The following is an 18,166-nucleotide window of genomic DNA, read 5'->3' on the forward strand; positions in this document are numbered from 1 at the left end:
TTGTCTATGTTCACCTGTGTGGCTCGATTTATCAAAACAACGAGTCCTAATAATTATACCTTTATGAAATGTGCCCAATCGCAGTGCTGGATTGTTGATAGCGGAGGCAAATTTCACTCCATGCTGCTTAAGTGTAGCAGCCAGGTCTAAAATGATTATATGCAGTCCATAACTACTTAATTTTTTCATATGAGTATCCACATATCGTTTCTTTAGTCATTGTTCTTTATGATACTCACCTTTTTGTGGATTATAACCTACTTTTACATTAGCTCAAAGCTTGGTGAGGAAAGAAAAAAAAAGAACTGATCAGATTAGGTGCAGAGACGAAACAGGAAATGCCCCCTGTACCTGATTGGCACTGCCTAAGATGCAGATAATCACATACTATATCTAACTATTTGTCATGTAGAGTGAATCTCATTAAAGAAAATTCAAGTACACCTGTCAGCGCAGCTTCACTACTACATAGTTGTGTTAGACGAACACTTTTTGCTTATGCAAGAGCGGGCTCCCTCTAGCGTAATTTTATGAGTTTGATAATGTCCTGCAACCAGATCGTCTTTCTGTCAGTGGTAACCAAAATAACCAGGGACCCTCATTGCGATACCTAAATTATAAATTGCGGGACACAATGCAGGGCCAAAGCCTTGATGTGCTTAACCAGCACAATTCAACAAAATCAACTGATGTCTTATTAAAGCAACATCTTTAAAAAGTGGTCTCCTTGCAGCAGGGGTATCCAATGTAGGTCAGCCAGGTTTGGATTCGTGTCTTATTTTCATGATAAACACTGACAATGTCAATTTTTTTTATATATATTGGCTGTATTTAAATGTATGACTGCAGCCATCCTGGCCAGACTGTAGACACCCTTTCCTTATAATAATTTTGAGCTCATTTAATGGTTTTCATGTGGAGTATTTTTAGATTTCGGATATGATTTGCACTCACATAATGCTGTAAAAACCACATGTTGATTACTGAGACCACTTTGATGTTGGAAGCCCATAATTTAGCCAAAGAAGCGAGTAAGGCTGAAACCTCAACTTACTGTTGTACAAAGGTTGAACGTTGAAATGTGTTAGCCGTAGTTTTCCTAAAAATCTAAACAGAGTGCCGAGAATCCAAAATTATGAAAAACAGAAACACGGAAGTTCTTAGCTGTGCAATAAAACAATATTAGCTTCCAGTAAGCACTGCTTTAATTTAAAATAATGACATAGAATATTCAAATTATTATTGAAATCTGCCCTTCTTTCCTGAAGAGACTTTAAATCAACTGTATTTGATAATCTGGTTCTTCCTCCTACCCTTAGAAAGTAAAAAGCTGTAAAATATCATAGCTTAGCCATAGTTTGATGGTCGCCTTAGAATGATAACACATGCTGTCTTACTTGGAAAGTATGACAACGCTAGTCGAAGAGGGGCCACTAGCTCTGGCTGCAGCTAAATGGAAATGCTAAAGTTACCTTTATGTTTTAAAACTTTAGAAATGGTGAACCAAATCAATCAAGACATCCCTCCAGCTAAGCATATATCTTATAGGTGTGTGTCATCATGCATTTCTACTTCGTATGCCTTCGAAAGGTTGGCGTCATTTTCCATGCTTCACATTCCTTTCAGCAATGCCTAAATATCTAACATTTGATGTGAAGAAGTTGCAAGAGGTTTCTTGAACTAAAAGTTAACTTGTTTTCAGGAAAAAACGACACTTTTTTTAGTAAGATTGCCCACAAAAAATTTCGTACTCCCATTAAAGTCAAGGGTGGCTAAAACAATTTAAGCAACACAGTTGCTACAACTGTATCAATGGAGAGTCTGCTAAGGCAATGAGACATTCATGTTATATTTAATACGTTCTTAAGTAAGTTTAATTGTTTTTTTGGTTGTTCAAGGAAGACCGGAAGAGACGCTCCTTACAAAGAAACCTGGAACATCTTGATCTTAGAGCCCTAAACGGCCGCTTTCTTCCTGACAAACCACCCGGCCTCTCATACTTATCGAAAAATGGTGCCTCTCTAATTGATTACACCTTTGTCAGCCTCTCCCTCCTGCATCAAATATTGGGTTTTGGATTCCGTAACAGAACAGAAAGCGACCACAGCCCTCAAGAAATATCGCTTAGCACCAGTCTGTTGCAACACGCAGAGGCAAGGGCTCAAGCTTTTGAAAGCTATACGATCAATTTGAAACAAATTAAGTGCTCAGTTAACAATCTACAGCAGGTAACAACGGAAGCAAAACACATTTTTGAGAGTACTAATAGGACAACCAATGATCTTATGGGTAATTGGATGACCTTTACAACAAAATTGACAGACAGACACGCTAAACCAATAACGCACGTAAAATCAAATGGGTCGAATCAGTGGTCCGCTTGGAACCCAACGATACGATAAGCAAAAAGAACCATGAACTGGCTATGGCGGGAATTAATAATAAAGCCAATGGACCCACCAACAATAATAAAATTGAGAGAAGCCCGCAAAGATAGTTAAAAGAGAACATCGTAGGGCTCACTGGAATTCTTTCTGGGCTAAATTACAACAAGACATTAAGTCAAATAATTCTGCGAGGTTCCGGCGCACTATCAATAGTCTTGGAGGGAATGTCCTGAAAGCCGCTTCATCAAATGTACTGGAATCTGAGTGGTATTCTTTCCTGCACATCCACTTCAACAATCAACAAGATGACACAGTCGATCCATACCCCAGAGAAGAGGGCAGCAAAACTCTAAAAGTAACAAACATGCCTCCAGAGCGAATAACTAAAACGCTAACCACGGAAGAATCTCCCTACCAATGCCAACTTGTTCCGGAGGACCTAATTGTAAAACAGATTAAAAAGGGCCGGAAGGAGGGAGCTCCAGGCACCGGAGGCATCCCTCCAGCTTTGTTAAAGGAAGATTCGGCCTTCTGGGCTTCTAAGCTTTCGCCACTCTTTACTTCCATCTTACAAAAGAATGTCATTCCGCCCTCTTGGCAAGGTTGAATTCTCGCGCCAATATTCAAAGGAGGGGACAAGAAATCTCCAGTGAACTACTGATTGGTCGCCTTGATCGACAATGAAGAAAAGTACTTCACTGGGACACTGCTCAACTCACTTCGGGCATGGGCTGACGAACATTCAGTGATTCCTCCAAACCAAACCGGCTTCACAAGTGATACAGGAACTTCAGTTAATCTCATGACTCTCTCTTGCTTGATAGACCAGACGGTAACTAGCTCTAGTTTGTTTTACATGGGATTCAAAGACTATAAAGCTGCAGTTGACAACGTCAACAGGGCCATGCTCTGGCAGAAGCTTTCCAGACTGAATATCCCAAATGATCTTTTGAGAGCCATACAGCTTCAGCATTGGGACACATGGGTCAGGATCAAGATCGGGGACGGCTCCAGACTTTCACGACCGATCGCAACAACTAAAGGCCAAAAAAAAAGGATGTGTCCTGGCCCCCACACTTTTTAATCTATTATCAGATTTCCCAGAAGCCCTAAACAAGGTAAACTCTCATGCTCCTAAACTAGCCAGCTTTCATCTGTCAAATTTCCTATACGCCGATGACGTAGTTCTCCTAAGCAAAACAAAGATTGGCCTACAAAGACTTATGGACGCCACGGCTGAATACTCAATAAAGAACGAGTTTCAGATAAATAATAAGAAAGCGAAAGTGTTGGTGGTCCGTCCCGGAAGGCCCAAGAAGCTGGCATGGGTCCTAAATTCTGAAAGCATCATAGAATCCAAGTGCCACAAGTATCTAGGAGTTCTCTTCGATAACAATAGATTCAAAACCCACCTAGAAGAGCAAAAAAAAGGAAGTTGCACTATCATTTGCACTCAGTTCTATTCATAAGAAGCTTTTTGGCCCAACATTCGCCCCAACACCGCAGGCAGTACAGGCAAGAGTTATTCCTACACTAGCATACGGAAGCGAGGTCCTAAAAGGGCTTGATAGTGGCCAGTTGAATAAAATCATTGCCAAAATCTTCAGAACAGTGTTCCAGCTACCACCACACACGTCACCTGCCCAAATCAGGCTGGAACTGGGCATCTGCAACCAATCACTGGCCAGATTGATAAGCTTCTTAATGTGCTGCCACAAACTGAGGTCGTCTAAAGAAGGCAGCTTAGCGCAACACCTATGGTTAAATCTGCACACAAAACGATGGTAGGCAGGGTACGATTATTGGGCAAGACAAGTTAAAACTTTAAGCCTGACGAACTTTGGGATTTACAAGTTAGTCATATCGAATTTAAAAGGCTAGGAAAAATAAGCTTTAAAAAACTCTCTTTACTAAAAGCTAAGGCAAGTCTCGCAAGAAGAAGTCACGGCTGGATGACTCTTAGATCATACGATCAGCTGAAGCCTCAGGGGTATCTAATCCTGCAATTCACCACACGCATTAAACTTTGCTTCTTAAAAGTAAGAATGGGAGTGATTAACCTGTCCTGCCATCTTCCCAAATGGAAAAGAGAACAAGTCTAGCATTGGTGTTGGTTTTGTGGAAACCAAAGGGAAGACATAACACATATCCTTTGCCTGTGTCTAAATCTGTTGAAGGAAAGAAGGTCCCTTTTACGGAGAGGCTGGATCAGTAACGAGGTCAGATCATGTAGAGCCGCAGTACTAGCCTGCTTTGATCCATGGAACACTAACCTAAACTGTGCTCTAGTAAGGTTTATGGTTCCTGCTGCTAAAAAACTAGGGGAGGTGATTTATTAGCAGCAACCTCCATTAGAAAAACAACTGGCAGAACCTCCTTGAAGGACTAGAGGGGCGCAGTGCATAAGTCGGCAAGCTCCAGGACTCGATTTCCAAATCTTGGTCATTACCATCAACGAACCAAATGGTTAACACTAACGTGTCGGCAAAGTGCAATTACAATTGTGTATTCTGTGAAATGGGGGGCATGGGGGCCTTTTATCAAGAACAGGGGTTTATTTTCTTTAATGTGGGACTCTATTTCCAAATCTTGGATATTACCCCCATTGCCCCAAAGGGTTACATTTAAAGAAAAGGTAACTCCGTAAAACGGGTGACACGGAGGTCTTTTAAAATGGACTGGGGTTTTATCTTCTTTTTAATGTGTAATAATTTTCTTATCTTATCTTTTGTAATTTGCAAAGGTTTTTTTTAAATCATGTAATAACGTTTTTTTGGTTGTGGGCGAATGTATAGCCCATGCAGGCCACAATATATTTGATTGGACCACTGCAAGTGACATCAGTGTTTGTTATACATATACTTAACAATTAACAATTTATGATCCAATATTGCCATGAAGAGATCCCATTACATTATAAACCACAAGACCAAAAAGCTGTGAGGTGTGTACATGAGGCAATATAAGAGCTTATTACACTTCAATCAATCAGAGTACTTGTAAAGCCTGCTACTTACCCATGAAGGTCTCAAGGCGCTGTCGCTACTGCTCGAAGAGCCAGGTCTTGAGGTGTCTTCTGACGGCGAGTAGGTCTTGGGTCTGCCGTAGGTGGGTAGGGAGGGTTTTCCAGGTCTTGGCAGCGAGATAGGAGAAGGATCTGCCACCGGAGGTTGTTCGTTGGATGCGGGGAACAGCGGCGAGGGCAAGGCTGGCAGAGCGGAGCTGGCGGGTGGGGGTGTAGAAGCTGAGTCTGCTGTTCAGGTAGGCTGGTCCGGCGTTGTGGAGTGCTTTGTGTGCGTGGGTGAGGAGCTTGAAGGTGATCCTCTTGTCGACAAGGAGCCAGTGGAGGTCTCCCTGGTGGGGGTTGATGTGGCTGCGCCGGGGGACATTGACGATCAGTAGTGCGGAGGCGTTTTGAATACGTTGTAGTCGTCGTAGGTTTTTGGCTGGGGATCCTGCGTAGAGTGCGTTGTTGTAGTCCAGTCTGGTGCTGATGAGGGTCTGTGTCACTGTCTTCTTGTTTTGGTCGGGATCCACTTGTAGATCCTGTGGAGCATGCAGAGGGTGTTGTAGCAGGAGGAGGAGACGGTGTTGACCTGTTTTGACTTGGAGAGGGAGGAGTAGAGGATGAATCCTAGGTTACGTGCACGGTCGGTGGGTGTCGGTGCTGTTCCCAGTTTGGTCGGCCACCAGGAGTCATCCCAGGCTGAGGGGATGGGTCCGAGGATGAGTACCTCCGTCTTGTCAGAGTTCAGCTTCAGACGGCTGTTCCTCATCCAGTTGGCGACGGCCTTCATTCCCTCGTGGAGGTTGGTTTTGGCGGTGTGTGGGTCCTTGGTGAGGGAGAGGATGAGCTGGGTGTCATCAGGGTAGAAGATGATATTGAAGTTGTGTTGGCGGGCCACTTGTGCGAGGGGGGCCATGGAGACATTGAACAGCATTGGGCTGAGGGATGAGCCCTGGGGGACGCCGCAGATGATGTTGGTGGCCTCAGATCAGAAGGGCGGGAGGTGGACGCTCTGGGTTCTGTCGGAGAGGAAGGACGTGGTCCAGTCAAGACCTTCTTTTGGATTCCGGCTTCTTGGAGGCGTGTCTTTAGAGTGCGTGGAAGACCATTCCTAAGGTGGCTGGCCGGCCCAGGAGGATGAGGGCTGATGTTTCGCCGTTGTCTCGTTGGCGCCTGATGTCATCTGCGGCTGCAATGAGGGCTGTCTCGTGCTGTGGTTTCGTCTGAACCTGAACTGGGACGGGTCCAAGATGTTGTTGTCTTCCAGGTGGCGGGTCAGTTGCATGTTGACGATTTTCTCGATGACCTTTGCCGGGAACGGGAGCTGGGAGATGGGCCGGAAGTTCGTGAGGTCCTTGGGGTCTGCCCTGGGCTTCTTGAGGAGGGCGTGGATTTAGGCATGTTTCCAGCTTTCCGGGAATGTCGCTGTTTCAAAGCAGATGTTGATGACCTTCCGTAGTTGGGGTGCGATGGCAGCATCTGCTTTGTTAAATACGCCATGTGGGCACGGGTCTGACGGAGATCCTGAGTGGATGGAGTTCATGACCTTGCGTGTCTCGTCGTTGACGTTGGACCAGGAGGTCAGGCGGTTGGCGATGGTGTTCACAGGAGAGGTGGGGTCTGGCGTAGTCTGGCGGTCATGGTGTTGAAGCTGTCATGGATGTCAGTGATCTTGCGGTGGAAGAAGATGACCAGTGAGTTGCACAGTTCTTGTGAGGGCGGTATGTCATTGGCGTTGGCGCTGGGGTTGGAGAGTTCCTTTACGATGCTGAAAAGCACTTTGCTGTCGTGTGCGTTGTTATCCAGGCGGTCTTTGAAGGAGGATCTCTTGGTTAATTTGATGAGGTGGTGATGTCTGCGGGTGGCATCCTTGTGGACTGCGTGGTTGTCCGGAGTGCGTTTGTGCAGCCATATCTTCTCCAGTTTCCGGCATGCGCGTTTGGAAGTCTGCAGCACGTCGGTGAACCAGGTGGCTCGCTTGCTGGCATGGTTGTTGGAGGGTTTCTTGAGTGGGGCGAGGGTGTTGGAGCAGTCGTCGATCCACTGTCTGAGGTTGCGGACTGCGGTGTCTTGGTTGGTGGGGTCAGTGGCTGGGTTTTGGGCGAGGGTGGTGATCAGCTGGTCTTCAGTGACTTTGCTCCAGCAGCGGCGAGGTAGCTGTTGGATGCGGTGGTGTGTGGTTGGTTTATTGAAGGTGAAATTGATGCAGCGGTGGTCGATCCAGTGGAGTTCGGTGGTGTGGCCGAAGGTGACGTGAGTGCCTGTGGAGAAGACTGGGTCCAGCGTGTGGCCAGTGGCGTGGGTGGGTGTGGTGACGAGTTGTCTGAGGCCGAGGTTGGTGAGGTTGTCGATCAGGGTGGCGGAGTTGGCGGAGTGGTTGTTCTCGATGTGGAAATTCAGGTCCGCGAGGAGGATGTAGTCCGTGGAGGCGAGTGCGTGGGTGCTGGTGAGGTCGGCGATGGAGTCGCTGAATTGAGCTCGGAGTCCGGGGGTCTGTAGATGAGTGTTCCTCTGAGGGTGGTGTTGGGGTTGGTGTGGATTCGGAAGTGCAGGTGTTCAGCGGTGTTGAGCATGTCGTCTGCTTGGGTGGCGACCTTGAGGGTGGACTTGTGGATGATGGCTATTCCTCCTCCGATTCCGTTGGCGCTGTCCCTGCGGGTGATCTTGTAGCCGTCCGGGTTGGCTATTGCGATGTCAGGCGCCGAGGAGTCATTCCACCAGGTCTCGGTCAGGAATGCCATGTCTGGGGCGGAGGTGTCGAGCAGATCCCAGAGCTCGACGGCGTGTTTGTGTGCGGAGCGGGTGTTGTGGAGTATGCAGCTGAGGTGGTTGGGTCCAGTCCTTGGAGGTTTGGTGGCTATGTCGCAGGGGAAGCTGCAGGTGTGGGAGGAGAAAGGTCAGTGAGTCCGTTTTGGGGCAGCTTGGAATCAGGTGTGGTTTCGGCTGCCGTTGAGTGCATAGAGGGTGCTGGCGTCGTAGCGGAGTCTGGTGTTGTGGCGTTGGCGGGATCCAGGGGTTCTGGCGCTGGGCACGGTCCATGCGCGGACGGACGCAGACGGGCTTGCCTTTGGCGCGCCAGCGGCGTGGCCGCTGCGCCGGCCTCCATAAGAGGGGGATAGGGAGGGAGGAGCAGCTGCGTGGCGGGAGCGGGTGGCCAATGGGAAGCAGGGGGCGGGCCGCAGGAACGCGGCGTTGAGAAACGGCGGGAAAACAGGCAGGGAGCAGGTACGAGGCAGCTGGTGGCCGTGTGGTGGCGTGGGGAGCGACCTGCCTGCGAGATATGTTTTATGCATTTTTATATTGCTTTTTTGTACGTAATAAGAATTCAATATCCGTTTCTTTTCAAATGGGGAAATGTTTATTGCAAATAGTGAGCTAGTAAGTGAACTACTAGAATAAGAATATGCTTCTTTATTGTTTGCAATTTTCGGAAAAAAACACTTTGCATTGTAACAAAATATATGTAGAAGAGACAAATTGTTAAGATTCTTCCCTACAAGATGCAACCAACAATGGGCACCGATTGAAATTAGAAAGCTTATGTTGTTTTTATCTTTCAAGAACAGATTGTTGATGAAACAATATACACTTGTCAGAGAAATCATGACATTCTGTATCTGAGGTATTTCCTGCACACTTATGGATTTAGTCCATTTGTTATATAATTTGCTATATATTTTGCAAATTCCAACACAAATGTTGTTTCTAGTTCAAATGGATGAAAATATTAGCGCCAGAGAATGTGTCCCATAATGTCACGATATCCTTTCCTTGCCACGTTATTTAAACATGGTGCTTAATTTGGTCGACGACTGCCATAATTTCCATTTTACATGCGCTCTTAATGGAATTCGAGGTGCTTCACAATATGCAAAACCGTTCTTGTCAAACTTGTAAGTGAAGTGTCTGAGCCAATAACAAAATTAACCATTGGCCTTCTTCTTCAAAAGAAATGATCTATTCTGCATCAGTACTTAAATTTAAATGAATAGCATAACATAGCTGTTGTATTTTAACAACATCTTCTCATCCACATAACTGTCAGTTTTTAATAAAGACATAGGATTAGCAAATAGCAATTTCCCTTTACAGCATGCATGTGGGTAGATCCAGGAATCTGCAGAGCAACAGTTTTCAATCAACTATTTCAAAGGAATATCGGACCAGAGATTGACCAGCTGTGGCCATTGGATACAATAGAATCTGTTAGAACAACTAGCGATTAATCAGTCCTCTCTCCAGCAAATAAGTATTGCAACAACACCATGCTGCGAGATTCTGTTATATAAAGCCTACCGCAATGCAAGGAGAGAAACCTCATTAATTTTGTGGCCTTAGCTAGCACATACCATGTTTTCGTCATAAAACGAAGGCTCTAGTCCTTCTGGAAGGGAGATATGCAGGATCAGCATATATTTTCATTGTCAGATATTCATCAAGGCAAATAACAGTGCAACTACCCTGACGAGTCAGTGTTTCCCTTACTCCCTTACAAATGCAAAAAATGTTGAGTGTTTCATTCAGTGATAGAGATGACCTTATGGGGAATATGTTTGTAAGACAAATACATTTACATTTAACTAAACACATATAGGCACACTATGGGTATTGTCATTGACTGCATGACGCATTATTTGCACTAAAATAGTGACCTGCCTTTCAAATGCTGTTGTGCATAACCATCTCATAAGGATGGTCGTTGACTCCACCTCAGGTGCCAACCAAGCAGTTGGCCACAGTGAATCTGCTCAAACCTCCGTGTAGTAAAAGACACATTTTCATTCTCTTTCATATACGTTTATAATGTAGATATAGACAACACCTCAGCATTCTAATATCTTCCACAGTCATAAACCACATTTATACAGCCAAGTTAGACAATGTTACTGTCCATGGTTTTGCAGATCAACAGCTTATGGTTTTAAAAAGAAGAGGTTTTCCATTTCCTGTCACCTCCTAAACTTTATAGATTGCAATCCACACTCTCCTCTGCAGATCCTCCTTTTCAACTTTTAGCTAGATAGGCTCAAAGATCACACTATTTGCATTCATTTTCTCAGTGGGCATCCCTTGTTAGTACAAGGAGCGTATATATTTATTTGCTACTACAAAAGAAAGCTCCTATATTTAACATGCACCTTCAACACTGTACTGAGAACGAAATTGTGGTCCGCGCTTGCTGAAGTGTTCCATTGGATGATAGAATCACACTTTCCTCTGTAAAATATGCAATTTATATGGGGTCTAAACCGAGAACTATCAGGAGAATTCCCTGAGCTTACTCATATGTTCCAGGTTTGCATCCTGACCCATGATTTGTTTGTTGTATTTTAATGATCCTGTAGTCTCCTGTAGGACTGTGCACCTGGTCCAAGCCCCTGTAGGCCTATGTAAACGGTGTGGTGACATTTGCTTTGTTATGCAAAGAGAGGGGCATAGCCATTAATAAAGACCAGACAAAAATATGGCTGCAGCCGTCATTAACCATTTAAATCCGATACTATATTGGGGGTGCCTCCTGTTTGGAGATGGTTTCTGAGTTTGATTTCTTGCTGGTGCATTTTAATGATCATCACTTAGTTTATGCATGACTATAATTTTGTGTTGAAATTTTTGAGTTTTATAATGTAATACAAGTTAATGATAAGGCATTAATAAGTCGTTAAAAACTACAATACTAATAAAAGATATCAATGGAGGTATAACATTTGCTGTTGAATAAAACAAAAAAATATGGAATACATAAATAGGCATATAATAAATGATTATTTAAATAAATAAGTAAAGAAGTGAAAAGCAATATAGATAATAAATTGATAATGCATACCATACATTTTAGTGATCATCACTTAGTTTATGCAGGACTATAATTTTAAAAGATGTTGCATTTCGAGACAATTTGTTAATTTGATTTCATGTATATGTTCATGAAAATGTTACATTTTGAAATTATGTGTTTATGTGAATGATCAAACCAAAGTAAATACATATCTGTAACATCACTGTCACATGCTTTGTTCCAATAAAAGCAATCAGCACCTCCTCATAGTCTATACAGTAGACACATTCTAAACGTATCTATAAGAACCTCCTAAAAACTGCAGTCATGGGCGAAATGTTATTAATATGGACTTGATTCGAGGCTATACCTAAATGTTATTTGAAATGAAAATTGTCATAAGCCGATGCTTCCTGATACGCTTCCCCACTCACCCTACTGGGATGTGGGCATTTCATTGCACTTCATGCTGTCCGTTTCGAAATCTGCAGCATCTGTAGATTGTATTTATTGGATAACAGATTTAAATCTTGAAAAGCAATTAACGTTAAGGCGTGATCACAGATTTAATAATGCACCCCAGTGTGAATCCGACATTAACCGGTTCCTGTTCCTCTTTTCTTGTTGCTTGAGAAAGCGTGTTGAAGATAAATGCTCAGGAAAGTGATGGACATTTGGTGGAGGAAAGCATACTACCGTTTGGGCAAGCGATATGCAAACAACTCAGCCGCATCTCTTCCAGTTGGCCTCAGACGTTATGTGCATTTCCGGTCCTCGTCCACCCCAGGCAGAAACAGATACATTTGTGTTTTTTATATAGAGATTTTGTGTTAAATGTCTTCGGTGTACTTGATTACACTATTATTCGATGGAGATGTTCAAGTTCCCCTTAAGTGGTTGAGCACCAAAGAGCGTAGTTAAACTAAATCATTTACTGTAGCATATAATAATTAATTCCATTTCATATAACCTTCAGGTATGCGTGTGCTTAGTACATACACAATAATAAACTAGATAAATGAAAAACATTAAATACATTATTACTCTTCACAATTAATCAAAGAGGATATAAAACTACTGAAAAGTTTTTAGAAATAATGGCTGGACAGTTCTCGAAGACCGCTCTGTTAATAGTATTCTATTGTACATTTTTTCAGCAAACTTAGTAGTGGAAGAGCGAACACGACAGATGAAACTGAAAGTGAATCGTTTTAAGCAGGCATCAGGTTCTGGGTCTTGTCAAGAACTGGAGCGCGAGCAATATACCAAGGTAAGGGTGCTAGTATGTATGTCGTCTCCTGTTTGATACATTCATGACGTGGTAGATCAGTGCTGGCATTTTTGGGAACATATTTTTTTATGTTTACTTCAAATAACGTGTATTAACTTATTGATCCAAACATTCAGCACGCCATACAAAATAGATCAGACATTGCTATATGAGGTAATCATTATGTAAAAAAAAAGCCAATATTTTTACTTTCTGCAGAATTGTGTGAAATTACAAGAAGTGCTATAAGTAAATTCATTATATAACTGTCGGAAAATTATGGTCGCATTTCAAATGCTTAACAAGTCGACAAGCACTGAGGTAAGTTCTCCATTAACCAGGAAGTAAACAAAAGCAAAAACTTCAATTACTGACCACACTGTTATCTAATTTCTGTTCTTTATTGAAAGGAACAATACAAATGACACGTTATAAGCTTTTCTTAGCCAAACCACACGTGGGATTTTCACATAAACATTTGTCCCTGTTTGTGCATGCATAGGGGCAAAAAAAAGTTCACTGCTCCCACGTTAATGGAACCTGGCCAGATATGCATTCAGGTGCTTTGAAGGTTCCATTAAGTCATGAAACTGAGACAAGACCCAGGGTGAGACTGGCCACCAAGATAAAAATTGCCCCCATTAATGAATTAGATAGCTAATAAAGTGGTCCATGTTTACAAATTGGATCAGTTTTGATCTGTAAAGACTCGCTATATACGTTTTTTGTAAAATATGTAGGAGTGCATGTATTTAAGCTTCCTCCAGGTCGTGTTTGTTTTCATAACAGGCACATTGCCAATAAAAATCGGTCAAGCAGATCATAAAACAGGCCAACAAACAAGCAAAAATCAGCACACATACTGACCTGTCAAACCAGCCCGTTGGGCACTTCCTAATTGCCCTAAAAGCTAGCCGGACCCTCTGGTGACCACATTCTTCATGAGTATGGAGCTAACTGGAAGAATTGGTAATGGGCAAAACATGGCGAGGTCTGCTGGAGCCAACAATGTATTTCTTGAGAAAACAATGATCATCTTCACTACTGAGGAAACAACTTTTTTTCAAGTGAAAATCGCAAAAAAGTGAAGACAGTTCAAAAGAAAATCACTGGAACAACGAGCTGTAAAGTAAGAGTTCAGGTGCAAAAATCGGGTAAGCCATCTTGCTCTCTGACCTTAAAGGCAATGGACCATGATCACAGAGGATTTTCCGCCATACACTTACGTTTATGCCTGCCAGGAATTAAAAGAATGATTCTTGGCACATAAATGCGTTCATTACAGTGAATTTCTTTATCATGAGTGTAGAGAAATGCTCAATTATAAAGGGCACTTGTAGGATGGGAAGTCAGCATTACAAGGAATGGTTTGCCTTGTAAGTCGGTGAAAGTCCACAAACCTGTACACATGTGGGCATTCACAATATCTAATGCAAATATCTTCCCACCCTGGAAATAGTTGGACAGTTACTCCAGCCAAAGGACAAGTATCTACCTTTCCATGATGAAATGGAAATAGATCGCTCTAGTATTTGTTAGTGGAAGGGTATTGTCCACCAGGAAAATTGTTTTCTTACATTGTAAATAATGTGCATTTGTACAGCAGGTTCCAATCCCCCTGTGCTGAAAATTATGCAATGTGGATTTCTGTGAAGAAAGAACAGGAGCCCACGGCATGTGTCGCATGAAATATCTAGTAATACTCCTGAAGACGTGCACCTATCACAGCTGTTCAGGTGCACTACATTGGATGCGAATTGGATAAAATAAAACATGTAAAAGTTCATTGAGGCAGAGATGTAAAACCCTACCAGTACTTTTATGTTTCTCTGTGATTTGGGCCTTCTGTTGTCAAAAATAATGATTTTCAGGAAACTCTAATGGAGATGGAATGGCGGCAGCAAAAGCGACTGGGCAGGGTTGAGGGTTTCAGAATATGTATAAAGTGTGATTTATTCTTTTACTTGATTATAGTTGATTGAAAATTCTCAGGATTTACTCGGTTTCCGGTTGGCCAGTAAACAATTGTTAACCTTCTGATCTGTGATTTGTATTACTCCTTAGTGAGGAGGTTAATAGTTAGCTCACTATTTATGAGCAGGATCTTTCTTCTGGAAGGTGACGGTCGATATATGTAGGGTACACCCAGGACCACGTTTGCAATGCATTGCTTTGGCGTTTAATTTAAAGCGAGCCATCTTGTCAAGGGTTCCAATAACCCACTTTCGGACATGCACTCCCTGGAAGACTGTTGCACACAAACAGAGAGAAAGAGTTGATATTCCAAAATATTTCCAAGGTGGTGTGACCTGTGAACTCTTGTTCCCCGTGCTGATTCACTGACTGATGAATGATAACCGTGGCTGTCTCCCAGCTGTCACTCCTATTCAGCGGGGTCACAACACATAGGCCCATGGTTTTCACTCAGCTTCCCCATCTGTGCTTCCATCAGCGCAATGCAGCAACGTGTTAGTCTATGTCCCTGACAATAGTGGCTACGCAGGTGAGGAATCAAAATGAGGAAAATGTGCTTCGGTAGGTAATCAAGGCCATTTACACAACCATTCTCATTCAAATTCAGTTGCGGATGCCATTCACGGCTGCAGAAATGTACCGAGACCTGCCTACTAGTTTTTCGTCTTACGGCAGTTTGTTCAGATTTTATTGCGTGTCAGTGAAAAACTTCCTCGAACTGGAGGGAAATCTCAGGATTCATACGAGTGTAGAACTAGAGATGGACTTATCTATCTTAATTACGCCAGAGCATGCGTATTCGAACTTTATGGCGTGTTAGTTGCAACTTCGGGCCGGCACAAGGTATCACGTATTGAAATCGTGGATGCCCCAGTTATTTTAACAGTCTAATTTAAAGCGACCAGCACTTTACGGGGGACATCCGAGATAAGAAATTCAAGACTGCACTCCAAAATATTATTATTGAAATGGAGTGCTTGACAGATAGATCAAATCAATTCTGTAATTCTCCAGTCAAATCAATGGCAACCGACAGTATAGCAGGGCAGAAAGAAAACAGCAGATGTGGTTTTCTTCCGGCCCTCCATATGATTGTTCTGAAAGCAGATTGCAGCATTATTCTACAACTGACTGGGCAGGCAGAGCACGTTGTTGCTCTGAAGGCAGGGTGGCTGAACGACAATCGCCTATCCTACCCTTGCTCCAGGCCCCTTGCTGCATGCTTCCAGGTCTTAGGCGTATGAGGAGGTAGGATGCACGTTAGAAGTGTCAAAAGACTAGACTGACAACCCGGGCAGCCATTTTGGGTGGGGGCATGTTTGAACATGTTTGAAAAGCTTTATTGACAAAACATGTCTGTATGCACGCGAGTGCAGAGTAGTATTCAATGCATTGTTCTAGTGAAGTAAAGGTACAAATGTTAAGTGAAGTAATGGAGTGAAAGAGAGGTGCAGGTGTATTAAGGAACTTTTCATCAATTCCCTCTCCCTTGTCTCCTTCTACTTATATCCCCTACACATTTATTCAGACGTCCATCACTACTACAACAAATAGTGTCCAATACAAGCCCAGTTCCTCACTTGCTACCCTTCATTGTAGCTGAAGCGCCTTCTAGAATAATATCTATACTGGATATGCAGGCAGCCAGTCTTACGGTTCTTAAGGTCACTTGAGTTCACTGTGGAACCCCTCTGGAACCTATGTGTGGTTAGCTTGTTTTTCCTGTTTACGGTTGTGGCTCTTTGCACAAAGAGAACAGCCTGGCCCTAGGGTAGGGAAGTACGGAGGAGGAGTGAGCCTATTGATTGGTAATCTACACGCAATGGGATAATATTTTTCAAAGAATATTTAGGACCTAAAAGTGTGTTTTGCTGATGATCTGACATACAAACTAAAGTGCAGAATCAAGCAACTGTCATTGGCATAGGGGAGTTGTTGGCTAAAATGTTGCTTCGTTGGTACTTTAGTCAGTACACATTACACAGACAGAATGTAAAAGTACCGGATGCTTCCTTGAGGCAATCTGAGAAGTACTGGAGTGATTAAAGTAGATTTGTATTGCGGTGCTTCTTCAACACCAGAACGGGATTCCTATGGGGAGAAACAATCCCCCTGAGTCTCTAATGAATGGAACAGCATTAAAGGGTTGCTTCTCGTGGAAAAACAAACAGTAGCCGCTATTTGGATGAAGACTATAAATCTTATTATAACATTTCTTCATCATATGGCACACTATACATTTTTTTTATTTATAAATGAGGGAAATGTGACCGGATATGAGCTGTATTGAGTTCCTTTATTGAAGAATTAAGACAAGGAATTTAGAGAATTGTCATGTGCAGTATATTGGTAAGAATCCACTGAGTGACTGCACATGCCTAAGTCTACCTAGGTAATCTAGGCCTGAAAGGGTAAAAGGATGCACCAAGGAGGAGTGATAGGTCGTTTGTGGGGTCGTTTGTGTTCCTGTTTTTATTTAAAATATGTATAACCCCTATTGAGATCCACATATTAAACAATGATTGATTTTAGCGAGGGGTTTAACATTAGGATTATGGTAGCAGGGCCAGCTTTAGCGCTAATGGCACCCGGTACAGCAATCTTTTTTGGCAACCCCCACCCAATGACATCATTCCCCATGGATTTCCTTACTACCACTACCATGCACTACCAAGTCCCTCTTCATCTCTCCATAGCCCCTCTCTCACATACATTTTGTTTGTTTTCTAGCGCTACTGACACCAGAGTAGGGTGCAAGAGCACTTTATATAGAGACAATGAATCATATGTGTCTAAATCTGTCTATTGGAAATATTACATAAGCCAATGAGGGTTGCACAGTGTAAGAATCACGTTATCCATTCTAGTTGGCAGTATATTTTAAGAGTGCTTGAGTTTGAGTAGCACAAACTCACGATTCAAAACATACCACAATGGATGGGGTTGGCTTTTCCAATAAAATTGTATTTCTACCCAAACGAACCCTTATGAGCAACATTAGGATAATGAAAGACTGGAGAGAAAAACACTAAGTTCTATCCTATACCATGCAGTTTGCATGCAGCTCGTTGATGACAGTTCAGAGGCTACTGTGATGTATTAGGATAATAAGTTATGAACTGCAAGTAACACAGGGATTTTTGTAACAAAAGTAATAACCCACAGTGGGCTTACTCGCAGTGCTTAATTACTGATTTTCAATCTTGCTGCATAGATTTAAAATCGTGTAATCTGTTTATGGTTAACACATGTTATTTATAACTACTGCACATACAAAACACTATAGCATAAACCATACATGCCATAGTAGATCTACATAGAGTAATATGATGTTTATTATCTTTGAGGAGAAAAAGGAGGGGCACTAATGCTCTCAAGCTCTCTTGTCAGCCATGGCTTCTCTCCTCGATAATACATAACATCTTACAGTCAGTCTGCCCAGATGCATATATATGTGTGAGTGCGTGTGTATGTATATATATATATATATATGTGTGATCAAGAGTACAAGCTACTCGAAACGCGTCGCCAGAAAGGTTATCAATAAAAGCAACATCTTGCCTGAAGCCGTGGGGTCTGTTTCCTTCTTTCGTCACGCCTTCGGTGTGGAGGTCTGGGGATTCTCATTGAAATATATATAATTAATAACTTACTTTTAAATTTTGTGATACCTAATATTGTCATGTATTTTTGGGTTGTCATGTTTTAACTGTATATAGAAATCTTTAAACAATTTTAATGAAATGTAC

At 42.7% G+C, this 18,166-nt stretch overlaps 1 protein-coding gene across 13 annotated transcripts in view; it reads left to right on the forward strand.

Moving 5' to 3' along the window:
• RIMS1 (regulating synaptic membrane exocytosis 1) overlaps positions 1-18,166 on the forward strand; it is a 1,970,833-nt gene that overhangs the window by 1,512,383 nt on the left and 440,284 nt on the right. For all 13 annotated transcript variants that reach the window (XM_086926498.1, XM_086926484.1, XM_086926488.1 and 10 more), the window contains one exon: positions 12,331-12,443. In XM_086926498.1, the coding sequence (XP_086782624.1) occupies positions 12,331-12,443 (113 nt within the window). The remainder of the gene's footprint in view (positions 1-12,330; positions 12,444-18,166) is intronic.

This window comes from Lissotriton vulgaris, chromosome 6 (genome assembly GCF_964263255.1).
Source record: "Lissotriton vulgaris chromosome 6, aLisVul1.2, whole genome shotgun sequence".
In the NCBI taxonomy this organism is placed as follows: domain Eukaryota; kingdom Metazoa; phylum Chordata; class Amphibia; order Caudata; family Salamandridae; genus Lissotriton; species Lissotriton vulgaris.